Source organism: Paramormyrops kingsleyae, chromosome 2 (genome assembly GCF_048594095.1).
Source record: "Paramormyrops kingsleyae isolate MSU_618 chromosome 2, PKINGS_0.4, whole genome shotgun sequence".
NCBI classification, from domain to species: Eukaryota; Metazoa; Chordata; class Actinopteri; order Osteoglossiformes; family Mormyridae; genus Paramormyrops; species Paramormyrops kingsleyae.
In genome coordinates, this window is record NC_132798.1 from 13107501 (window position 1) to 13133872 (window position 26372).

Consider the following 26372-nt stretch of genomic DNA (forward strand, 5'->3'; position numbering starts at 1 on the left):
CTCGCTCTCAAAGTAACACTGCTTTAAAGAGAATCAGTGTATTTAACCTGTACACACGTCTGTCAATACCTTATAAGGAGCAGCAGGATTGATAGTATTGGAAAACTGATATAATACTTTCTACCCTGCCTGGTATTCTTAGAACTCCTTTTGTTGCCATAAACACTAAAGCCCATTGTTGTCTTCAAATCAATAGACTCTTTCCGGAACACATCAAAACAAAACTACTGTGAAGATTAAGAGGACAGAACATCCAAGACAAAATTTGTTCTGTAATGTGTCACACAAAACGTGCTTTGACTGATAATTATTGCTCTTGATCTAACAGACTAATGTCCTTTCAACTGTGGAAACTGTGGAATGGGCCGAGGTCACATGACAACAAAATTATTAGACTTGTGACAAAGATTTAAGGTTTATGGTACAAGTTTCAGGCTTGAGAAAGTTGACTGAAAAGAAACATACGTTTCTTTCAGTACTTCCTTTAAGCAAATAAACTAACTGGTTTGTGTATAATAGTAATTTTAGTAAGCTGGTATTTGAGATCTGTGGACTGCATTCAGCAGAAATGTAGTGAACAATGCAGACGTGACCATTATGAAAAGATGACAGGTCCAGTCCTTGCTATGGAGAGGACACACCCTCTTTCTGGCAGGTGAACGAAGCTATGGGGAGCAAGATGGGGGTCAGCAAAGAGAACCATTCCAATGTACCTGTGCTTGTGCAAATGGCAAATTTTGCATGTTTGTTTGTTTGTTTGTTTGCTTTTTTGTTTGTTGACCTTGCAACATGGGCTTTCATAGAATGTTAGGCAAACACAAGGCTTCACTGACTCCTATATGGCAACAGCATCCTTCTTTCCCTGCTCAGAAAGAGAGCTAACTTCTTCTATTTTAGAGGCATACATAAATCAGGACATTCCTGATTTATCTGGGTAGGCATTTATGCGAGTAGTCATAGAGGCTTAGGCTCAGTGGGTGGCACCATCACAGATGTGGAGTGTTTGAATTCCACCCCCGCTCTCTGTGTGGAGATGGCATGTTCCCCTCAGTCGCCTGGGTTTCTTCAGGGGACTTCGGTTCCCTCCCACAGTCCAAAGAAATGCATCTAGGTGAATTTGCATTTCCAAATTGTCTGTGTGTAAGGATGTGTGTGAGATGGTGCCCTGTAGTGGACTGGTATACTGCCCAGGTTGTGCTTTGTGCTGCCTGGTACAAATGCCCTCGGAAGATGGATTGATGGATGTTCCAGTGCAATAGGTGTAAGAGGATAGTATGTAGAGTCTCTGTTCACAATCTGCATGATCTAAATAATTATGCTTCCGATCATGTGACACCTGAAAGATCAGGACAAACCAAGTTTGGATAATTTGCCCTGGATGCTCGGTGGTTGACCAATGACAACAGCAAGAATTATGCTGTAAGTATTAGGAATACGTTATAATTGTTTTCTTTCATCCTAAATCAGTTACAGTGAATGGCATTGTCATACACAACAGAAAAGTAACAAATATAGTTTTTTTCCTCATAATATTTCATAGGTTTGTTTTGTAGGGATAGGATGTTAATAATGCACTAAAATAAAAGTTATGGCTGTATCAGTGAATTAACATTTTGGTTGTGATAGTGATTACCCAAATAGGCCTCTTGCTGTATATATTAATTTGGTTTCCTTGGATATAGCGAACATTTTTAAAAGAAAATCTGTGCCATTTTAATTCTATTATTTCTCTTAATTTGTGTACCATGTTGTTTGTGAATGTATGGAGTGTGGAGCTGTGTGATGTTCCAGTGATCTATAGTGCATTATAGATGAGAGCTTTATAAAGCTTTCGTAATGCATAATAAATATAGGTATAATGTGGTATGATTTAAAAAAATAATTTATAGCCATTTAGGCTTTATGAATGCATTGCAATATGTTATGAATTTGTTCATAGATTCTTATTCACATCACATTCATAGAAAGAATTACCAAACATTTAAAAGCTCAGGGTATTTGACTACTAACTAGCTAGTAGTAAAAAGTTGTAAAATATCAATACTAGTGTAAATGACTGAAAATGCAACCAAAGCTTTTTCTTCTGATTCTTTCACTCGGTCTTTTATGCCCCCTAATGAAATGGCTCCCAAGGCTGTCACCTATGTCGCCCTTAGGGCGGGGCGGGTCGGCCCTGGGTCACATTCTGACCTGAATTTCTTCCAGAGGCGCTGGAAAACGAGTATTAACTCTCGCGTCCTATTTTCTGTGCGCAAACACATCAAACATGTTTAGTTCTTCCATAATGCATCGTAATAAAATGAGAAATATATAGAGTAATAGAGTTCAAATTTAAGTCTTCACCAACAGCGCCACCGTGATCCTCCGGTTATGCATAATTCCACCGGTTTTTCCAGTATATTACCGCAAAGATTTTCCATCAAAATGTCTACTGCTTGTTGATCATCTGTGCTTTGACCATGGTTAGCTGTATGTGTCAGTCTAACCACTGGACGGATATATCCTCCCCCCGCAGGTTATATTGTCAGCATACGAAAAACACAGCACATCGTAGGTGTGCCATTTTATACCATTCTATAATCATAATACATCAAATAGTGAGAGATCATAACATATAATTTACTAGCAAATTAAATATAATAAAGGACTAATGCATGAGAATCACTGGAAAGTTTTGCCATACCCGTTATTTCCGAGTAATATTGCAATTAAACAGATCAACCACTAGATGGGAGCGATGCATCATCGCGAGGTTTGTTACAACGCGCTCGAAACGAAACTTCCTAATCTTGTAGATTTAAACGTCGAATAAAAGGATTGACGCTGTTTTTAACAATCTGATTCACCCTAAAGCTTTAGAAGATTTAGCTATTTAGATATAATTTTTAAGATTAATTGTGTGCGGTTATTTGCCACTGGCTGATTATAACTACATTTTTACATTTAAGACGACTTTTTAAAATCTTCCAGACGACAGGTAACGATAAGCAGGGGAGCATACTTGATCTTCATACCTGATGTCCCTAGTTTCCCATTACCTTATACTTTAAGGGATGCTATTGCCTTCAAGACATTCAGGCATTCGCTAGGATACATGTTTGAAAGTTGGGTGGATGGGATTATTTAAACTAAAAACTTTGAACTGTACAGGGAAATGCACTGAAATGAATCTCTTATCTTCTGTACTCACCAGGCTCTCCTCTTAGCTATATCTACAGTACAGTAGGCCTGCTGTCCTGGGCCAATCGACCTTGCATCTACTGTACGTACCAGTAGGAGGCTAACACAAAAATAAAGTGAATCAGATAATGCGGCAACCACCGCACAGGTCACCCCTTGCTGGCTGGCAGGTTTGGGAGCGGAGCGTGCGGTCCGGCCGGAGGGGCTCGGAATGCTGTATAATACATCTTCCCAAGTGGGTTTTTCTCAACCCCGGACATTGCGACTCACTTTGCACTTATTTCCGTCCACTCAGGCCATTATCAGACTATGATAGAGTATCTTACAGAGTTGTTTTTAATCTTTTTGTTCACTGTTGCACTTTGTTCAAGTATAATGATTTTTTTTTCATTTGGCAAAACGAAAGATTTATTGTTTTTCCCCATCATCATTATTAAAGCTATTTGTTTTAAAATGACTGGAAAATTGAAGTGATTTTATTACAGCGGTTTGATGAACACTGCAAAGCCAGTGTATACAAGAGACTTTTACCATGTTTTAAAGCACCGTATTCAAACCGCCTAGCAATTCCAGGGTAGAAGTAACACGGAAGGAGGGTACTGGAGGGTAGTGGCATGCAAGTTCCCACTTGCTGACTTTGGCGTCTCCTCTGCGTTTTGTTCTTTTCTTAGGTATTTAAAAAGGTGGCCGTGGGGCAGACAAATTAAAGCAACATGGTCATTCCGGACATATCAACACTGTCCATCAGTCGGGAAATACTCACCCGCGTCTTATACAGTACAGTTTGAAGTAGTTCAAATAAGTCATACTTTCAAACCTCAAGCGAGATTTTGCAAATGAGCAGAGAATATAGTATTAAAGAAGTTGAATACTAAAATCCATGTCACGCATTAAGTCAAATTTTAATTTGCCATATAACTATTATTATTATTTTCTTTTTTTATAGATGTAAAAGTCCCCCCCAGATATGACGTGTTTCTCTGCAGTTTAACCGTCAATGTTATTATTTACAGAAAGGAAAAAAAAAGTATCCGGAGGTGGTCAACACGTGGGACCAGGGGTCAACACTATGGTAATAGCATGTGACCGAAATGCTATTTTTACCGCGGACGTGGTATCTAAAACACAGCCGCTTAGAAGCATGACGTATATTTCGCGATGAGTTGTTCCGTTCAAACTGCTGCACAAAAATGCTTCTTTAATCCCAGGGATATGTTTGTCTGTGTGTTCCCTGTGTATGGCAACAGTGGGTACGTGTGTAAAACAGGGTCAATTCCTTAATTCAGGCAATTAATATTACACTGTGCAAACTCAGTGATTAAAATGATCATGTTTTAAAGTTTAGATTTATCTAAAAGTTAAAATGACTTTAAATTTTCACGTTTCCATTTAAAGCTCCATATATTTAATATGAATTCAGCAGAACAGTATAACAAACAACTGGATTCACAGTGGCTTTGAAGCATGACATCATATTTCGCGGAGTTGTTCAGCTCAAACTGCAGAACGAAAACGCGGCTCTTTTCCCACAAGGCACATTGTTACAGAAGTAATGCTGAAGCTAACAGATGCAAATAAAATATTTTTCTCAGTGTCTCCAACTTTAAACAGGAAAAGCAAAACTAAAATACACAGAATAAAAACATTTAAGTAATCCCTTGTTCCTGGTGTATAATACTTGTTTTGTAGACTCATAATGACACAAGAACAAAATGACTCCTTAAGAGTATCAATTATGGAATAACATTTGGTAACACGCTAAAGAGAATTGGAGTTTCCAAATTGTCTGTATGTGTGTGTGTCCTCTGATGGGCTAGTGATATGCCCATAACTTCCAGGATGGGCTCTAGACCCCCGCGTCCCTGTATAGGACAAGCGGGTACAAAAAAAAATGGAAGGATGGATGGATTTTGACTTACACCGATACAGGGTTTTGGTGTGGGGGGGGGGGGAGGGGTCATACTACATCTTAATCCCAACAGATGTACAATGTGTACAATGGTTATAGGCTCAGCATCTATTAAGAATTGTTCACTGAAGGACATGTGAATGCATCTGTGCTATTTGTTCCCAAGGAGCAAAGACAATTGATATAAAATGTTCTAGCACCACCTGGAACTCCAAAACACAGTGCAGAGATTCTCTTTCTGGGTGTAAACAGTACAAAACAACTGTGCTCCCTACCTACATTTGCAGCGGATATATTCAGAATAGCAAAACATGACATACATTCAGAAGTGACAGCAGTGAGGTAACATGAGTTGTATATTCATGTTAGTAATATAGAACTTAGAAACAGAGGAACTTGGAGTTCATTGGAACAACAAAAAAAAAAACCTAATTGCACATTATTCTCAACTCCACATTACTCAGTCAGCCAGCAGGCATATTCTGATCATCATCACAGTTGTTAAAACACACAATAAATACAAATTATACAATAAAGGTAGCATAACAAACTACAATGTGGAAAAAAAAAATTGACAGCATATTAAAATTTATGATGCTACTTTAGGATGCGATAGATTCATAAAAGGTCAGAGGCGGAGACATTAATGAAATTTAGTCTCTGTTTCTTTTGCACAATGACTATTTGATTAACATTAAAATGACTGTCTGTGGGTGACTTTGAGGGGGTGAGGGAGGTACCCCAAGGCTATATTGGTAAGGCGTAAAGTAAAAATATTGACTTTGCATATTTATTACATCAAAAAATATATATGAAAAAAAATCATTAATGGAATAGATAAGGCACTCTGATATGACACGGAAGGCCCCTTCTGATTAGTTGGCAGTTGCTGTGTTCAGGAGAAAACTGATTTGGTAAACTTTACATGTCCACAAGAAACAGGCTACATTTAAATGGTGAAAGAGGTTTCCAGCCCAGGATTCCTCTGTGGCCAGGACAATTTCACTACCTCAAATCTGAATGAAGACGCTTGCCACATAAAAGAAAACCCGCCAAGGACTGTGGGTGGCAACTTTCAGTTTGTCTGCACTTCTGGAGGAGGGGTAGAGGATTAAACATTCCCTTTTTTCATATTCTGGTTCTCCTTTATTTTCCGAGAGTCGCTGTGAGGATGATGATTATAACGATGATAATCACTACAGCAAGAATAGCAAGATAAATCTTTTTCTGTAAAATAAAATGACAGGGAAGGAAAAAAACAGGCAAGAAACAAGAAAATCAGCTTGGCTCCACGGAAACGTTTGAGTACAATCGCACAATTTAGACGTCACAATGTAAAAAGACCAACAGAGTCAACATCATGACGTAGAATGTTTACATTTCATTCAATTATAGCCCTTGACTATTAGCATCAGTGGGAAGCAAGTGACAGAAAGGAAATGAGATCTGCCAGAAAAGCAAACGGGAAACAAAACCAAATAGCAGGATGTGGGATGTAATAACCATACAGAATACAATCTATAAGCATATATAAGTGTACGGTGCTGACTGTATTATTCATATAGTTTAAAGGAGCAAAATGGATTAGCATTCTTGTGAGTCACACAAACTAAAGCCAAGCTTAGCTCCACATGCTGTTTTCACACAGTTGTTTGTTTTGTCTGTGCTTGTAAGACAACTTCCTGTATGAAGGGCTCCATGCCAATAGTCTGCAGGAATTTCCAATCAATGAGACTTGCCTGCCAAACCAGTGCACATTTAAAGCCTCTCACAGCTACAAAATCATATTATGTGAAACACTTTAGGGAATTTGCAGTGAGAGGAACAGGAGTACTCCGAAAGCAACGGCACACAATGGCGAGGTAGTTACCTCCAGTCAGGGTCGGACTTATTAGAATGTCTTTTTCAGGCCAAAATATAAACCGATGATTAATATAACCACAGCAAGCAGGACCAGCACAACAAGGATGATTATTAGTTTTTTCTGCCAAAACACAAACAGACAGAGTTACAGAAGCAGTCAGTAGCAAGTTTCTATTCTTCTACGTGTTTATTTTACATACGTGCAAATGTGGAGTTTTAATAAGAGTCAAACACACATGCTGTTACTGACAGTGAGATATACGCCCCTCCCTTTTGACAGATGAGAATTAATAAGGGCCCTTTCTCCGGAGACGTCAGCGCGACAAGACCACATGCAGGACAGCTGGTTCGTAGTGGCACGTGCAGCTTGATGCAAACACGCAAAAAAAAATAGCTATGTCAGGAATCAGGTGTGGTGCTCCGTGTGCGTCTGGGGAATAGTCTTACCCGCCGGACCTTGGACTGGTACCGAACTGCCTTTTTGGTGTTTTCTGTGGCTTGGACCACATACTCAGTTGTGTTGGTCACATTCTTCTCAATGTTGTTTATCATCTCGCCCTTGAGAAAGGAGACAACTAATAACTGATCCACTCTTGAGCTCCCATAACTCGACAAGTAGAGCACTGTGCTAACAATGTGAAGGCTGGATGCTCAAATCCCAGGAAACACACATAAACTAACCCTTCTCGCTGCTCTAGCTCACTTTGGATAGAAGTGTCAAATAAATGCAAATTCTTCAATGGACTACAAGCCTGCAGCTGAGTCTATAGATGAGTGATCATTCAGCGCTGTGCTTTTGCTGCTGTCAAGGCCATAATTTAAAAGTTCATTAGGCAGATAATTGCTTCATTCAAACAGAAAATTCTAACTCCAGGCACTGTTGCTTGTGAATGAAACAGCTGTCCAATGGTATTTTCTAATAGTTGACTTCATGGCAAAAAATAGTAACTATGACTACTGAGCAATAGATTTGAAAAGCAACCCTGGAACTTATTGCTGGATCCAGCTGAGCGTCAGTTAAATTTAATTGACATATGAATAGAATTCTAACTCTTTTGAACTCATGAAAAAGTCTGATGTTTGTACAACATTATGTTCATTTGAACTGATAAGTCTTCTATGCGTTTATTATTACAACAAATAATACAGTGTTTGTTAATTCATCAATCCAAACTGGAATTGGAGTTCAGGAGGCACCTGGGTTTTCACCAATATGGCCATATCCACAAACATCTCGTGTAGCTCCTTGATGCTGTTCTCCAGCCGGATGATGTCCTTGTGACGAGCCTCGATCTCATTCAAGGCCTGGCGGGTGATCTGGGAATCTGAGATAATCTGTGAAGGTGGAGGGGGTGGTTCAATTAAATTACAGGGCCAACTGCGAAAGCTATAATAATTATAAGCCTGTAATGGCACCATAGGGGTGAGTTCCTACTATAGTGACTATAATCATGTAATGATTGTTAGAAGGGTGACTTTGGAAACTTACATCAGAGGTGAAAATAGAGGGGTTTCCACTCTCCAGCATATCTTCCAGGTCTTCGTTTGATGTTACTCTGCCAGCTTCATAAAAAGAACATTAAAAATGGACTGTTACAAGGTACAACTGAAAGGATACTGTAAGCTGTGCTTCTCAGGCACAGAGCTATATAATTTAATAATGAGCCCAAGCAGTCAGGTAGAAAAACTAAGAGTTTGAACTCCCCTTGAAATTTGCTGCAGCCCCCAGTGGGCAAAATCTACCGAGAGGGACCTATTTATTTCTGGTTATCGGCCTGGTGTTTCTCTAGTGGTACCCTGATCTGGACCCAACTAGCGGAGGTGGGGGTTGCTGGTTGTAAAATTTGCTAACTGAGGGGGTGCAGGAGGTCAAATTTCCAGACCAGTGTGGAGAGTGGGGGGATTACATGCTAGCAGCATTTTTTTTTTTTAACCATCCACTCTGATCCTGCAACCCACCAGTTGAGAAACAGTACTGGGAATTCCCGCTGAATGCAACATGTTCAAACTATGTTCAAACTATGTGGACTCCCCCTCCTCCCCGAATAAGAAACCACGATCCCCTTACCACCAGAACTACAATACTTTCTTCTGACTGAGTGTATGAGAGACCCTTGAGTACGTTTGCATACAGGCCCAAATTAAACAGGGGTACAAGAATGTTCCTGCTAAACAGAGGCAGAAGAAACAGGGGAAAAAAACCTTCAAGTTTAAAATGCAAATAAGGTATTTTTGAGGGGAGTTCCTCTAAGGTTTGCCTTCAAACCAAACAGGACCTGGAAAGAGGAGATGAAACTTGCAAAACTTTGTGATATTCCACTTTACAATAAGGCTACCCTTTGCCACTTATAAACAGCAGACATCAATTATAGCAGCGTGTGGCTCAGTGGGCTAAGCCTGTGTGCCTGCAATCAGAAGGTCACCGGTTCAAACCCAGACTCAGCACGTCTGCGGGTCCTTGAGCAAGGCCCTTAACCCCCAGCTCCCTGGGTACCACTACAGGTGGCTGCCCTTCGCAGACAACTTACTCCACAATGAGCAAGTTGAGGGAGGTGTAAAGGCAATTTCCCCACGGGGATCAATGAAGTATCGATTATCATTATAAGAAAACTGCGGTATAACTTATTTATAATTGTTTAGTAATGATTTACAAAGTGTTACAACCTAATTAATAACCTGCTTATAAACCATTCATAATTCCTTTATAAGGGTAGCCTTGTAAATTGGCACCAAGATAACTAATATTTATTTTGATGGAGACCAATGTTATGACTCTGACAAGGTGTCCAGATTCCTAATTCTTATTAATTGCTGGTTCATTCATTTTATTTTATTTTAAAGGGTGTTTGTTATACTTCCCCATAAATATTACAGAAGTTCCTCTATGCATTTTTGCCACAATCCAGAAGGGCAAGATACACGAACAGAGTGTCTATAAGAAGCTGTCCTTCCTCAATATTGTCCCACAGCTCCTCTAGTTTGGAAAGCGCAGCCTGGCATGGTCCAGCTATTCTCTAAAGCCAATCAGTGGGCAAGTTCCAGCAGCTTGGCCCTCATCCACAGGAAGGAAAAAGCCCCCCAGTGTACATCCAGATGTGGTCCTCAAAACATAGGGCATGCATCCCCTCCACCACAGAAACAAAGAGGATGTGACAACCCAGGCCTGATGAAATATGAGGCTGGAAGTGAGGGGGGGAAAACAGCCAGCAAACATGGCGTGTGTTCAAACCACAGAGCCCTCTGATCTCAGGTCAACCCCCCGGCGAGAGTGGATGAGCGGGGCAGGCAGAGTGTGTGAAATATAGCCTTTAAAATCTGACCAGGGATCAGTCTCTGTACCCAAGGTATAACAGCAGAAGTGTAGATCTGAAGAGGGCATGGTGGTCCGCTATTAAGGAGGGGGCAGAAGATGCCCCAGGAAAGAGGCACTGTTCTGCTACAGGATGATGGCTGTTTTCATTGAGAGTGGGAGGGGCTTGGGAACGGCCACACTGGGAGGATCTGAAGTAACTCCATATTTTGAGAGCTACTTCCTGGACACTGAAAAACAACATTTCCTGTCTGGAGCAATAAAGCATCAGGCCCATAAATAAGCCTTGATCTTTGGAATCATGCTTTAATATAAGCCTGCGAACCAGCAATTAACGGGCACCACAACAGAAGCACTGCAAACAAAATATCTAAATGCAACACTATTAATCTGATCAACACCTGCCTAGTCCCACCACAGTATGGGAAGTCAGAGATCAAAACTTAATTCTCCCTGCTGGGAACAGGTCTGCTGTGAGGCCATGAGTAAACCCTACAGTCACATGACCACATCCTCTTGACCTAAATTAATGTGGCAGTGGCGTCTCTCTTGACCACAGTATCCCGGGAAACCATAACACAGGTGTTCCCTGGTGCGGGTATCTCTCGGAGCATTGGAGCTGTGTCACAGAGCACCCCTTTCCAGTATGAGGACTGTGTAAGCTCAGGGTGTGGTCCCAAAACATCATGACATATCACTGGATTCCCTGTTAATCCACTTTGAAAGCCACAGCTTGTGTTTACGAGGCTATCCTTCCAAGTCCAAAAGCAATCACTGCAACATTAATGTTCCACTGTCTCACAAAGACCACATACAGTCTGATTCACTGCTAAAGGTATTTACCTGAGGATGTAAACAAATGAGTTAGTTTGTCAACATGGAGGATTAATATTGCCTCATTTTTTGTGTTGTAAAGGTTTTATGCTTGAGAAAACTTTTTTTCTCCATTTCCCCATTCATTTGCAAAACCTGTACAGTCCTACAATAGTGACAATGGCAAACAGTGAATACGTAACATGTAACATATTAGCAATATGTAACATGGCTCTTCAAACTCAATTTTGTCTTGACCTAAATCAATTCTGGGGCCTGATCTTTTATTTCGCCAGCTCCCTCACAATAGGCTCTATACGTCATCCAAGGTTACCCTTGAAACCAGAGGTGTAAAGCACCGCAATGCAAATACTTTGTAATTGTACTTAAGTACTTTTTTCTGGATTTGCCCTTTACTTGAGTATTTTAATTTGCTGCAACTTTTACTTTGCTAAATTTACACTTTTGCCAAACAATGACTTTTTTTACTCCAATACATTACACAGGACCATTGTTACTCACTCAGTTAATAAAATACACAATTGCATGCAGTGCACCTCATCATAAGGCTGCACCATTTGAGGTAAAATATGAATCACTCAGAATCAATATCGTGATTTTCTCTCTCAAAGAAATATATTGCTTAAGAATTATCATTATAATTTTGCATTTCATTCTGTATTTATGAAACAATATGTAGAGATGCACAATATATAGCTTAACATAGCAAAATAGCCACCTGATATTTAAACTTTATCAGTGTTCAAAGTTAGCAGCACCAAACCTACTAATGAAACAATGGTGATGATTGTATCGAAAGATCAGCCATTCTCTATAGTGGATCGTGGTGGCTCGTTCACCACAACAGGTCTCAAAGTATAGGCCCACAAAAAGTTTAGAATTCAGTTTTAAGTCAAGCCACTGTTATGAACAGGAAAAACCACTGGTGATCCAGTGTAGCAAGCGCTAGCTTTCAGAGAACTATATATAATGAAAAAGATGACTTATGTAAAAGATAAAATAGGTCAACTTCAATATTACATGGAAACTCAGCTGGAACCAATAATACTATTAGCATTATATGGCTACTACAAAGCACATTATCTTGGGATTGCTGTGTCCCAGATCAGTATGTACACACAACTCAAGAAAGTCCACCCTTGATTATTACTATATGTATATATGTAAAATTTCTGTCTCAAAAATCCGTAAGTGTGATGTCTTAAAAATGACATGGACCGCTTTTGACATTAACCAGCCATCATCTCTCTCCAGATTAAGAGCTACATTGTGACTGACAGGACTGAGTTTTTACCGATGACGCCATTCCAGACGGACGAAGACCAGCTCCATGAAACCGGATACTGTACAATGGACATGCATTCATTTTTAAAACAATTTATGAAGTCAGAGAAATCTGATGAGACACAAGGCTGTCTGCATGAATTATGCTCACCTGAATGGACTGTTCTTTGCAGGAACAAACAAACCTCTAATAACTGCTGGTACTGCTATTTAATGAATACTGTAAGTCCTGTTTGCACTTTCCAAATATGAAACAAAGAGTTCTTCCTTTCAGCAGGAGTAGCACGTCTCTGCATGTCAGTGCTAATCACGCTCAACCTACCTTCAAAATTTAATTCATCTCACCACTAACTCCTCGGTCAATCTATCTTCAAAGAGATGGCTTTCAGCATTGTGCTACTGTGTAAAGGATATTGGCATGGTCTAAATTCCTGACAAGCTCACCTCTAAGATCAAGGCACCTGATTAAGTTCTTCTTTAAGCCCTCAGAATCTTTTCACACGGGCTCTGTCCTAAGCTCTTGACATTCCCATAACTCCAATCTCACCCTTTCATTGTCATGTAAATGTGCACTGCGATAATTGTCTTGCTAATAATAATCAACACTTTTCTCACAGTGATGCGAAAGACTGCCCTTGTTACTTTATCAGCTAGCTGTAATAATGGGTTTATGGGCAGCACAACCGTAACACTTTACAGACTGTACTTGTACTTTAAACTTCCTGCTAAAACCTTAGATCTGAGTTTCATATTTGTTTTGCACAGAAATAGAGAAACATAACAGAATACATTTCCAGCCACAGGTGCCTCTAGTGTATGGAGACACCTCCTCAGGCTACCCCTAGGTACTGCCCCCTATTCTTCATTAATTAACTCTGACAGGGGAGTGATTTCTGTTGAACGTTTGCTAGCCGTATCCTGTTAACACTCTAAAATAAGGTCTGCTGCTTACCCATCCATTTTCTGTAACTGCTTATCCTATTCAGGAGTCTGGAGCCTATCCCAGGGGCTATGGGTGCAAGGAATAACCTAGAATAGGGCACCAACTCAGTGAAGGATACTCACTCACTCACTCACTCTCTAACACACACACACACACACACACACACACACACACCTATGGGCAATTCAGTAACTCCAATTAACCTCAGCATGTTTTTGGGCTTGGAGGGGACCCAGAGGACCTGGAGGAAACCCAATGACAATATGGGGGGGTACATGCAAACTACACACACAGGGAGCCATGGCAGAGACTTGAGCCCCAGCCCCAGAGATGTGGGGCAACAATGTTAACCACCTCACCACTGTTCCTCCCTGCTTATAACCCATTCTTTTATATTTGCAAGTGATTTGCAAGCTGTTTTGAAAATACCAGAGGCAAGATATAATCGTAATACATTTCTAAATTTGTCTGTGAATGGATCTTTCCGTTCATTAGTATATTACCGGATGACAAGTAACAGTTTAAAGAGCAGACCTTAAACTTAACTGTGTTACCAGTATACTCCTAGTAAACGTTACCCTGAAATCACTCCCCTGTTAGTTAAACCCCATCAGTCCTTTTAGCAATAGCCAACTGGGCCTGTCCAGCATTTTTACACATGACTCACTCCATACCTCAGGGAATCCATCTGGGTGGATTTGTACTATTATTCTGCCTTTCTCGCAAATCTGTTAAGTGCCAAATCCGATTTATGAGTCCAATAAACAAGTCTTTTCAAGGGAGGGGGAAAAACAACAATGTTTATGCACTCACTTATCTCCAGCTGCCTCTGGATCCGTGACTTGCTCCGCTGTCGGAAAGACAACTGAGCGTCGTTGTACTCCGTCATGACCTCTGCAAATTTCTGGGACAACACCGTGTGCTGGACAGGGTGGAAAGCCAAACACGGACAGAGTGAGTGTGTGAGCGAGTGAGTGTGTGTGCACTTAACTGTAGACATTTTTAGGGAAACACAAGATGCCAAAATTTAGACAGAACACAGTGAAGAAACAATGAAAAAGAAAAAATACTGAAGATCACTGTGGGAGAGGAGAAGAAAACCTCCACTTCTTACTATTCCACCAATGCCCTCCCTGAATATCATGCACGACTTTGATGTTACTGCTGGCAACTCACTACGCTGCCATGCAAGGACAAATTCGACGGGGTCTGGAGCAAACCGCAACTGCAGCTTCGAGGCATGACACCTGCCTACAGGACCCTAACAGTACACATGGCGGCACTGACAGTCGGCATGGCCAGAGTGCATTATGGGAAAGGGAGGGACACACATGAGGACACAGGGGATAGGCCTGGGGAGTCAGCATCACAGGCACAGGCATGGGTTGGCATTTGCATATTTCCTGACCTGACTCTTCTGAATGCGGTACGAGGCCCGGTTTGCATTCTCGTCCTCGGGGAGGCTCTGCTGCATGGCTAATGGAGAATAGAAGAGGCCAGTGATTAGTTTGGGGGAGGGCTGATCACCTTCCAGTCAAACCGGCCATGTCTCCAGTAAGCCACTGGCCAATTTACAGACGGAGAATGAGACCAGTATGCACGCAGCCGGTAGCGAATTGAATGGGTGTGGCCATCTTCATCCCGATCATCCCTAAAAACATGTGGCAACGCATCAGCGAACAGAACCACAAGACCTGGGGCAGGGGCAGTGAGCAGCATGTTTATTTGTGCTTAGATACTAAAAATAGTGATAATTCTTTTTTGGGGTAATAGGTGACTGAGTATGAATGGGACCATCAACAAGATGACAAGAAAATCGCAAAAAATACAGTCGCCGTTTTAGAAACCAAATATGAGCATCCAAAAATATAAAACCACCAGCTATAATCTCAGGAATGAGAGCAAGCGACTGGAATAACCACTAATCGATATCAGGAATAATTGAACATTTTACAGTACCTCGATTACAATTAATGAAGTTATTTTGTTTTTTTGCCCTCAAATTTCATTCACAAGGTTTGTACTGTAAATACGCTCTGCTACTAAAGCTGGTATATTTCTTCTAATGAAAGACTGTATATCTTTATGATTTTAAAGTACCTGAGGCAATTAAAACAATATCTAAAGATGGATGACCCACTACTAGTAGTCTACAGTATGCTTGAAATATGAGTAAGGTGCGGCTCCTCGATTATTAACCAATCCACTTCATAACCTAGTTGTAGGAATGGAACTCGGTCGTTTAGTGAGGAGTAGCTATATTTGTAAGAGAGAAAATGACTGTCTTTTCCCGTCGTTTTCTGTGCATGCAGCATTAGCTTCAGGCAGCTAGCCAGAAGGGTTACCACAAGGCCAAGGAGCCAAGTAAAAAAAGAATTATCGTAGTTTAAATTTTTTCCATATGTTGTCATGTATAAAAAGACTCAAAATGTACACTGTAAGCAGGCTACTTGATTACTATAAGCGAATTATTTGAACAGTATTTGTATAGGAATGATTCTGTCCCAAGCTTTTTGATCCATATAAGCGGTTGATCACTATAACCATGATCACTATAAGCGGTTTCCACTGTATTTTAAATATTGCTAGTTTTGAATCTGATTGGTAGTATTACCTTTCATAGCTGAAACTCTTTTTTTTGCAGTGTTTACATTTGACCTCTTTTTGTGTGGTGTTGTCTTCACTAAAACCACAATGCATCCAAATAATGGACAAGGCATTTTTCTTTGGTACAAGCTGCTTCAGTTGTTCAGTCGGCTCAGTATTTGAGTTCTCTTCTATGTTGCTTCCATTTTGCAGACTGGACGGGGCGGAGTCATGTGACAACACACGCCGTAGTATGTTTTTAAGGGGACAGTACACACACTGGGGAAAATACAAACAGATTTTTTATGTATTGACAGAATAAAAAAGAACAACGAAGTAACCGACCTGGGCAAGATGTCGATTAGAGGTTCTGAATGTTGGTTATGATTCATTCGCGATTAATTGCCCAGCCCAAGGCTACATCCACACTGCAATGTTTTCTTTTAAAAATGCAGACATTTTAATCTCCATTTTCGCCTTTCATCCACACAACCCCTTTTAACCCACAGTTTTCAGCCCCCAAAAACTGAGACTTCTGAAAAAGCTTTCAGAGCCATATCCTTCTGAAAGACCTATTTTCTGAAAACTCTCTTTTTTTTCTTTTGCTGCTCTTTGGTTCAGTGAAAATGGAGACTTGTGAAAACACAAATACTCAAAGCACCCTAATTGGTCCCTATTCATCATGTGGCCCTTCCCAGAATGGATCCCGCTAGTTACATCTTCTCATTGTCTGATTGGTCACCTGGCCACCCTACACAGAAGTAAAGTAGTATTCCAACATGGCAAATATGGAGGAGTTGCTTTCAGTGGGGCTTTCCCTGCTGATGACCTGTTTGCAGCTAAATATCGTGTTACACAGTGCAACTGCTGCATATCTGTGCAAAAACAAACTACTTTATTGATCACTTTGTCAACGGGCGCATGCCCAATGTACTCTAATACCAACATCATATGCATTTTTAGCTCATTTCAGTGTGGATGGAAATACTTTTGAAAACAATGTGAAAATGTCTGTGTGGATGGAGATCAGTTTAGTTTAAAAATGTTTTTAAACAAAAACAGCAGTGTGGACACAGCCTAAGGAACACAATAACAGGAGCATCCCTCTCAAAATGGACCGTGTGTCCACAAACAAACAGCCACTTCATAACACCAAATAATAAACATTTGGCTAAAAATCAGAACATAATAAAATAGTCCAGCTGGCACAGCTGAATCTCCATGTTGACAGTTTGGCTAACAAACCAGAAATCTCAAGCCCTATAAAGCCTGACATGCTTTGTCCAAGGCCTAAGATTTCACTGACAGAGACAAGATGGCATTTTGGATTAAGTGAAAATTTACAGAAGCTTCATGTAGGGCAAAATGGCATGTATTATTTCTCATGAATATGCAGAACGGCATTATTATCAGGGCTCAAACAACACCTGGATAAGAAACAGAATCACCAATTGTCAAAACCACAGAGGGCCAGAATGGCTCCATCTCTATTCTTATATTACATTTCTTTGTAAATAAAAGAACAAAGCGCACCAGGAATTCATTGATTCACTGAATCTTTTACTTGTGGAAATTCTCCAGTTAGGCCTCTAAACTTGCTTTCTTATTATTACAGCAGACCATAATAGTGCTATCAGTTAAGAGCATTAAGTTCAGGTGCTCAGGTTGTCCAGTCTCCATCCAATCAGAGAAGCTTGCTTTGCATTCCCATTGGGCTCATTTGCAAATCAAATGAATGCCTTTCGCAGAAGCACTCACACGTCAGCTTGGCCCATATGGATTTGGCGTTCTTCTTGATTTCACTGATGAGCTTCTCAAGTTCCTCTTTCGTTTCTAGGAGAAATAAAGAAACAGGGAAGGACAGAGAGCACAATTAGGCCAAGCTCAAGGTGCGGAGAATGTGGTTGGAGAATTTGTGCAGTCTCCCATGGCGACACATTCACCCGTAGCACTGCAGCCTACGGCACGGTCAAAGTATTAAGAAGGGCCACAGGCTATGACTTCTTAATGCAAATGACAATATGTTAAGAAACATGGATGTTCTGTTGTGAAATGCCTACAAGCTGAAGACTTTATGCATGCACAGTACTGTGCAAAAGTCTTAGGCAGGCAAAGAAAATGATGTTTAAATTATCCTTGTGTTGGTGTAAAACTATGATATTATTCCTGTCAAAGTGTGTCAGCTTAGCCATTTCAGAACCTCTGCTAAAATCACCCCAGTATTTGCAGTGACCGTCCAGTGCAGCCATGTATTTTTTGACTTGGCCACTAGCACACCTCATACAGCTAGTCAATCTGTCACTGACTTTTCAAACCAATTTATTTAATTATTTAATTGAGCTGTTGGTGAAATTTAACAAAATCATGGAACGGCTGAGGTGCCCCTGAGGAGAGGTTTGGGAACTGAAGCGGTGTTCATCTAGCCATCCAACTAGATATCAGTAACTTTTTAGAAAACAGAAGAAATTACTACTAGTTCTTATTGTGTTACTCTTAATTTGCATATGTTCTAATGTTAAATTGTGTTTTTTTTCTAAGCCAAAGTGCACTTGCTACCCAGATAAACAGCTTTAAACATTTCTTTGGACTGCCTAAGACTTTTGCACAGTACTGTATATGATGCTTCACCAAGGAAGTGACCATTAGCTGTTTTTTTCCATTAGCAAGGTCTAGCTATACCAGTAACTTGGGACTTTAAGAAGTACTTAGTTTTACAATGGTTGCATAGGGTACGTAACCCGAACTGATCCAGTAAAATATCCAGTTCTAGGTAAGAGGTAAGCGCATTAGCTAAACAGCTATTGTAAATTCTCCGGTACTATTAGTAGCAATATTTTTACTCTTGAATTATTCTGTAGGCAAGTGGGACTTCGTATTTCTTTGTACAGGAAATGACAATGTACAGAACTAAGACAAACTGCGACAGGGTCGCACCTCTGTTTCCTGGGTGTGGGTCCGTTGTAGGCACTTACATTGTTTTATACTTAATGATGTACAAGTCAGGATAGCTTGGGGTCACAGAGTAGAGTCAGCTAGCATCCTGTGCCCCTGGTGCAACTGAAGGCCTTGTTCAACCCTGTCCTGTCAGTAATGGGATTCGAACACATGACCCTTTGGACACAGATCCCTCACCTAAAATCACTGCCCTCAATACCGATGCATGAGGTGCTCTTGGCTCATCTGTACATCAGCACCAAACTCTCCAAGCAAGCGGGCCATGTGCAGCCACAGATCAACGTGTGCCACAAGTGACCACGTGTGCCACGTCTTCATACTCGCTCGAATTCCCACAGATGGTACTATACCCACTCTGTCATGCGGTGCACACATGTGAATCACCACATGGTCTCAGATGCTCACTTCTGTACATGTGTGCGGACGCTAAGTCAGACGCACTCATAGTTCCCTCAACTCCCCAAATACCGGTCACATAAGTGGCACAGAGCTTACCGGACCCAAAAGGTCAATAAAACACAACAAAGGAAGACAGAAGGGACCCGTAATGCCACCGGCACTCTTCCAAATGTCCCCCGAACTTTCTGAATCATGCTGCCCAGCGTGACCTTCACTGCTGAAAATTACGGCATCAGAATAAAATATCAAAAAGAAACTTTGCCCAAACCACATTCAAGGAGCTACTGAAAATCTCATCGTCCCCCAAGTCTGCCCCAAAGGTGTCTGCTGAGGGGAGGAGTGTCTGCACACGCTTCCTTATTCCAACATTTATTTGCGCCGTGACAGCTGTGACGCTTCCTGATGCAGGACAATGCCAAACAGGAAGCCGGGGCTATCTGCCCCCCTCCAGCCATGCCCCCAAAGGCCGCTGCCTATATTTAAGCAGCATGGAAGGCCGGGAATCCCGTCAGGAAGAAAACACAGTCAGAATATTTGTGCATGAAGAATTCAAAACATGTCCCACATTAAGTCATAAAGCCATTTGTATCATCTAAAATAACACCTGAAAACAGATATAAACCTAGCATGTATATTTCAGACCAAATAACTGTACAGGTGACTGATCCACACTGACTTCCCAAAATCAATAGATGGATTATAGGACATGGATGCAGTCCAGAGTCATCCTGTAATAAGCTCTTGGAGATTGTCTCACAAAATCACGGCAAGGCTACAGGATGTTGCCATGGTCCTAATCGAGGCTACTGACACAACACAGAAAATACTGACCTTAAAGGTCTGATGTGACTGGCTAGGGCCCAGGATTGTTTATGTGAACAAGTTCCATTAATAATGTGGTGTTTGACAAATATTGGCAAAACAATATGTAATTTCAGCAAGCAACATAGTATTTGCTTAAGTATTTGCTAACTCATTCAAAACACAGATGTACTTGCTGGCACTGGAACCAGCAAACACACCAGTTACAAATGTATTAAGACCACTGCATTTCCTGGTCACCAAATAGCAATACTAGCTGGGATGATCAGCAATAAGCAAATCAGCATGTGCAAATTCACATATGTATTTGTGCAAATTTGGGTCTAAAAAATGTCCCACACAAAGACATTAAGACCCAAAATGCAGGTGTCTAGGGGGTGACCCACGAAACTAAACTTCAACCACTATCATACAGAAACCAATAGTTCCATAACTTGAGTGCTTGCAGTCAATTCTCAGCTGTCTATGCGCTTTGCCAGGGCTAAAACTCAATTGGAAATCCCTAAGACAGAAATGCAAACATGTGTGCACATGTATAAAGGCCCTTTGAGTAAATTGACTTATTTATGGATTTAGCAGGACGGTTTTATCCAAATCGCTGTAGAATTAAGAAAGCAGGGTCAGACAGTCCCTGGAGAAACTGGAGATAAGGGCTTTGCTCAAGAGGCCAACAGTGTGAACATTCTGCTGACCACAGGATTTGAAGCAATGACCTTCTGATCACAGGCATAGGTGCAGTGGGGGAAGGACGGCGTTCCCGGGACTCACTTTCATCGGGATTTGGTGCAGACAGGATTATGCTGTGTTTCTTCTTCACCTCCTCCACTTGAGATGAGACCTTGTCGATAAGCCCACGCACCACCTCCACCTGCCGCACACACACCGTCACCGGCCACGACCAAATACCTGGCCACAGTACCTGCGCCAAACCCATGCTGACAGGAGGACAGATACAACCTTACCTGCTGGAAGAATTCTTCCATAAATGCATCATTGTCAATTGGTACAGCGACATTTTCTTCCACATATGTAGTTCTCTGTAAGAACACAGGTAAAGCTTTCAATTAATATTGTCCGCCTCTAACCTGACCTCCTTTGCTCTTCACAAAAAAAGTAATAAAAACATTTGCCATGTAAAAACTGGACATCTCTTCAATCATATTAATGCTTGAGTGAAAGGAGGAAAGGTTTGATGGGTGATTAAACGTAGGTTAAAATGGTCTGTTAGTGTAAAAAAACTATATGAAAACCGAAACAAAACAATATATTGTGGTATCAATTATAACGGCACAAACCACAGCCTAAAAAAATATGTTCAGATCCTCAGCTGTAATTTGTGTTTAAAACATAAAAAAATTTCTAAGAAGTCACATGCCAAACAGACCATGAGTATCTCTCACAGGCGGTAATTCATCTGTCAGGAAAGGGGAAAACAATGGACCTATTTACAATTACATTTCAATCACTGAACAGAAGTATCCAAAAAGGCCATAACTACGTTTGAGGATCAACGGCTCCGTGAATAGACACATATATTATATTAAAATTTAGTAAACGCACAATCAAAGGATCTTGCACAACAATTTCATTACGATATCTCATTTGCGATTGAAGGCAGACTCCGCCTTTCATAAGTTATTTACCATTTCCACACATTTCAGCCTTCACCTAAGAACACCCCCCCCCCCCCCACCGCATATCACAGATCTGTCAAACGGCCCCTCACCAGACATGTCGGCACAAATCGTGCAGGCTTAAGGCCACAAACAAAATGCAGCATCGTAGGTGCAAATGCAGCAGTATACAGAAGCACATATGCGAATTAATGCTTTCCTGCAGTCTCCGCCGTAATTGCAGGAATGAAAGACTGATAAATCGATAAACCGAACTGAACTGGGATGTGATACAGTTGCAGAAAATAGTTTTTTTTTTATTTCCGAAGATTTGTGATGACATAGAAACATTCACAAAATCAGCCTACTTAAACGATACAAGCTTGGTTCAAAAGCTCTAAACACCACCATAGCAGTACGTTCCCCTAAAACATCAATTCATAATTTTTTCTAAATACAAATGCTTTATATCAGCAATAGCTCAGACACGCAAACCGCACTACTTCCTTTGCATTTTAACCCTAAGTGTGTGTGTATTTTCGGCGGATGCCCTGATTTCCTTATACTATCCAAAAACATTAAACTCAATTGAAACGGAGTGTCTAAATTTTCCGTATCTGTGAGTGAGTGCGCACACGGCAATGTCTGGTTGGTTCCTTCCTTATGCCAATTATAATGTATATATTATATTATATATTATATTATATTATAAACGATTGCTCGATTAATTTTCAGATTAATCGGTAGATCACTCGAATAGGCTATTGTTAATCCATAGTGACAACATTAATATCGTGTGAGGAAAATGACCCAATGAAACTATTTGTAAAACAAATCTCTAAATTCAACCAAAATGTAATTTCCAGACGTGAATTTTCATGAATATGATTATTAATATGACATGCAGATTTTAGAATACGACCATCCTCAGCGAGATCTGGCCCTCGCTACCAGTTCGTTACGCTTTGTCGTACTTTCTCAGATATATGCTACCTAAATGTCAAGCACGCACTACTGGCTGCATTATTTTAACATAATACTTATTTTTATAAGTAAAGTAAAATTACAAAAACAAATTGTTCTGTGGTTTTTAAAAGCTGGTGGCCATATATACATATCAAGAGAACGCATCAGAATAATTTTATATAATAACGAGGAGAGGACACAGATGCAAAGAGGAATAACATGACTTGAAGGGATGATCAGCAGGCGAGAACGGCGCAGCGCCAGCCGACCGGCCTCCCCCCAAGGCTGCCGCCGGGACACCCGCCTTCGGCTCGCAAGGAGCATCGCCGCGTACCGCAACAAGTGACCCGCAGGCTGGAGCATACTCACGGCTGTCAGGTCTGCAAACCGGTCTTTCATCACACCGCTTTTCAGGAGCTACACCCGGTCCGAAAAAACAACATCAGCCAGCAGTCACTATCCGGCAAACTAGGCTACGACACTTACAAGGCGCTTATTGCCCTTTATACATTAATAATGGAAACTCGGGAAGATAAAATACGACTCGCCCCGATCAGTCCAGCGCTACAAGTCGCCAGCAGCCGAAAGCGAAGGACTTTACAAAAGCTATGTCTCTGTTCCCCCCTGACTCGATAACTAGGAAACGACTCCCAGAAACAAACTTCAACAAAGGGTCTCCCTCTGTAGCGCCGCCGAGTGGCCACAGCGGGATATGGCACCCAACGAAACCACAAAACGCTTGTATTCATTGACGCCCGTTAGCCAGAGGACAAACGCGGAAGAGTGCGCGTGCGTTACGTTTCACGTGGCGTGTTCCTTATCCGCATAAAGAGGTTGATGTTCCGTAACGAAGGTGCCTTCGGCCAATTATTTAGTGCGATTTACAAGCCATTTAGATTAATTAACCCTTGAGAATCCAGAATCCAAAATCCCCTGTCTTGTATTAGTCATTCCATTTATGCAAAACATCGGATTTAAAGTAAAATAATGTAAATCGATGGTAATAGATGTTGGTTGAGAAAATAATTCTAATTATAGCTTAATTGCAGGCAACTTACTCCTTACATTTATCAACTACTGTTGACAACGTTGTCTTTGTGCCCATTCAGACATCATTCAGTTCTATTAAAACATGCGTAGTTTCCTACGCTAACACACATAAAGAATTTACAGGACACCAAATCTGATTATATGAAAAGACATATAACTGTGAAGATGAATATGAAGGGGGGACATTATTACCTGAAGTCTAGAATATATGGTTCTCCCTGCTAAAATAGTCACACAGCAACTCTGGACTTAAATACTGATAACACTAGTTTATACAGTTGTAATTATGTATCTGAATGACTTTCAGCCATCTCACATGCACTATATGGACATAAGTATTGGAACACCTGAGTATTACACATGAACGTTTATCGCATCCCATTCTAAATCCATAGGCAACCATTTGGAGTTGGCCCCCCTTTGCAGCTGTACCAGCCTCCACTCTTCTGGGAAGGCTTTCCACAAGATTTTGTGGAGTTTTTTGTGTGAATTTTTGCCCATTCACCCAGAAGAGCATTTTCGAGGTCAGGCACTGATGTAGGATGTGTAGGTCTGGCTCTTAATCTCTGTTCTAGCTCATTCCTAAGGTATTCGGTGGGGTTGGGATCAGGGCTTTGTGTTGGCCAGTCAAGTTGTTCCACACCAAAAATCATACAACCATGTCTTTATGGACCTTGCTTTGTGCACTGGGGCACAGGCATGCTGGAGCAGAAAAAGGCCTTCCCCAAATTGTTTCCACAAAGATGGAAGCATTGACTTTTTCAAAATGTCTTGGTATGCTGAAACATTAAGATTTCCCTTCACTGGAACTAAGGGGCCAAGCCTAACCACTGAAAAACAACCCCATACCATTATCCCTCCTCCATCAAACTTTACAGCTGGCACAAAGCAGTCAGGCAGGTAATGTTTTACTGGCATCCACCAAACCCAGACTCATCCATAAGACTGCCAGACAGAGAAGTGTGATTTGTCCCTCCACAGAACATGATTCCAGTAGCAGTGTGCTTTACACCACTCCATCTGACACTTTGCATCGCGCTTGGTGATGTGAGGCTTGTATGCAGCTGCTCGGCCATGGAAGCCCATTCCATGAAGCTCCCGGCGCACAGTTTTTGTGCTGGGGTTCATGCCAGAGGAAGTTTGGAACTCTGCAGTTATTGAGTCAACATAGAGTTGGTGATTTTTATGTGCTATGTGTTCTATTACATTACATGGTCTGCCACTTCATGGCTGAGTTTCTGCTGTTCCTAAACACCTGCATTTTGCAATGATACCACTTATAGGTGACCATGGAATATCTAGCAGGGAAGAAATTTCAGAAAATGACTTATTGCCAAGTGGCATTCTATGACAGTACCACGCTTGAAATTACTGAGCTCTTCAGAATGACCCATTCTTTCACAAATGTTTCTAAACCTGGCTGCATAACTAGGTGCTTGATTTTATACACCTGTGGCAACGGGTCTGAATGATTGTCAGCCATCTCACATACTTCTTTCCCCAAATTTCAGGGGGAAACATTATTTCCTGAATTCCAGGATGTTTGGTTCCCCCTGCTAAAACAGACATGCAGCAATTCTGGACCCCAATACAGTAAGATGGGGAGGGGGGGGATCTGCCAGTACTGGGGGGGGGGGGCACTTCCCCCCTGCCCCCCCCCATTTCTAAATCCCCTGAAAATGGCTATACTTACTAGGCGAGTGTGAACAGACAGTTATTGGTGATCTTTAATTGCAACATCATTGAAAGCATCATCACACTCTGCATCCCTGTGTACTTTACCAGTTGCTCTGCTGCAGACAAGAAATCACTAAAGAGAGTCATCAACACTGCACAGCGGCCTCCAATAGCCTTCAAAAAACCCTTTACTGGATAAATGATTGTGGTATAGATGGATGAATGGAAAGATGGATGGTATTCTTTCTATCTCCTTCCAAAACCTTTCAGGGGGAAGTTAACAGATCTGCCAGATATTACAGCATTTTGTGCAGACACTGCCTGATAGACTAAACAAGCTTAATCAAATCTCTTCTGACACAGCTTTTCAAATGTGTTTCTCAACTGGTAAGGTCATAACCCAAAAGATGCTGCATTATCGCATTCTTCTTCTGATTCACACAATAATTCACTAGATCTAGTTGTTGGCTAATTTCAGCCATTTTGGACACCTCAGTTAATTTGCATAATTTCATTTAAATTTTGGCCAGCATTTGATACTAAATGAGTGGTTAATGGTTCATTGAGAATTCTTGTTATTAGAAAATTCTGCATCCCTCTCTCTCAAATATTTTCTTTGTGTTGTGATATTTATTTGAGTTCAGTACCCAATCATTTGTGTAAAATGTGCAACAAAAGGACCATATTTAGTTTATGGCAAGCCATGAGATACTGTCACACTAACAAAAGAAAACGATAAGTGAAAACTTTAGAACAATCTCCCAAGTATTAGTATCATCACACACACACACACGTGCCAAAAAGAAAAATACGTGTTAATACTTACAACTGAAAAGCATATAAAATACATTTTGTTCTTGTTGATTGTGAGTACGGCGATGACCACGTGAATGGTGTCCAATCCGGAGTCTCTGGGCTGAATTTTAAGGTCCCGCTTCCGCCTTTTGCTGACGCCAGCCCCAGCCGACGTCCAATAGCAAA

The 26372-nt window shown here is 41.1% G+C and overlaps 1 protein-coding gene across 4 annotated transcripts; it reads right to left on the reverse strand.

Annotated features, from left to right (window-relative positions):
- Window positions 1-4562: 4562 nt before the first annotated feature.
- On the reverse strand, window positions 4563-26343 carry stx2b (syntaxin 2b). Of its 4 annotated transcripts, XM_023827024.2 has the most exons (11): window positions 23034-23434; window positions 21048-21122; window positions 20854-20953; window positions 17668-17742; window positions 14732-14799; window positions 14137-14245; window positions 8442-8515; window positions 8150-8287; window positions 7400-7510; window positions 6960-7073; window positions 4563-6316 (listed from the first exon to the last, which is right to left on the reverse strand). In XM_023827024.2, the coding sequence occupies exons 1-10, from the start codon at window positions 23061-23063 to the stop codon at window positions 6981-6983; spliced, it is 873 nt and encodes a 290-aa protein (XP_023682792.1). In that variant the 5' UTR covers window positions 23064-23434; the 3' UTR covers window positions 4563-6316; window positions 6960-6980. The 4 variants fall into 4 exon arrangements, with proteins under 4 accessions (XP_023682792.1, XP_023682793.1, XP_023682791.1 ...); XM_023827025.2 differs by lacking the exon at window positions 23034-23434 and adding an exon at window positions 26218-26343 and having other exon boundaries at window positions 4563-7073; XM_023827023.2 differs by having other exon boundaries at window positions 4563-7073.
- Between the last annotated feature and the right edge of the window lie 29 nt (window positions 26344-26372).

Excerpts from the sequence above, each read along its gene's own strand:
- stx2b (XM_023827024.2), bottom strand. The coding sequence starts at position 23,063 with ATGAAAGACCGGTTTGCAGACCTGACAGCC. Across the intron at positions 20,954-21,047 it reads TGGAAGAATTCTTCCAGCAG|GTGGAGGTGGTGCGTGGGCT; the intron begins GTAAGGTTGTAT and ends TGTGTGCGGCAG. Across the intron at positions 8,288-8,441 it reads CCTCTATTTTCACCTCTGAT|ATTATCTCAGATTCCCAGAT; the intron begins GTAAGTTTCCAA and ends CCACCTTCACAG.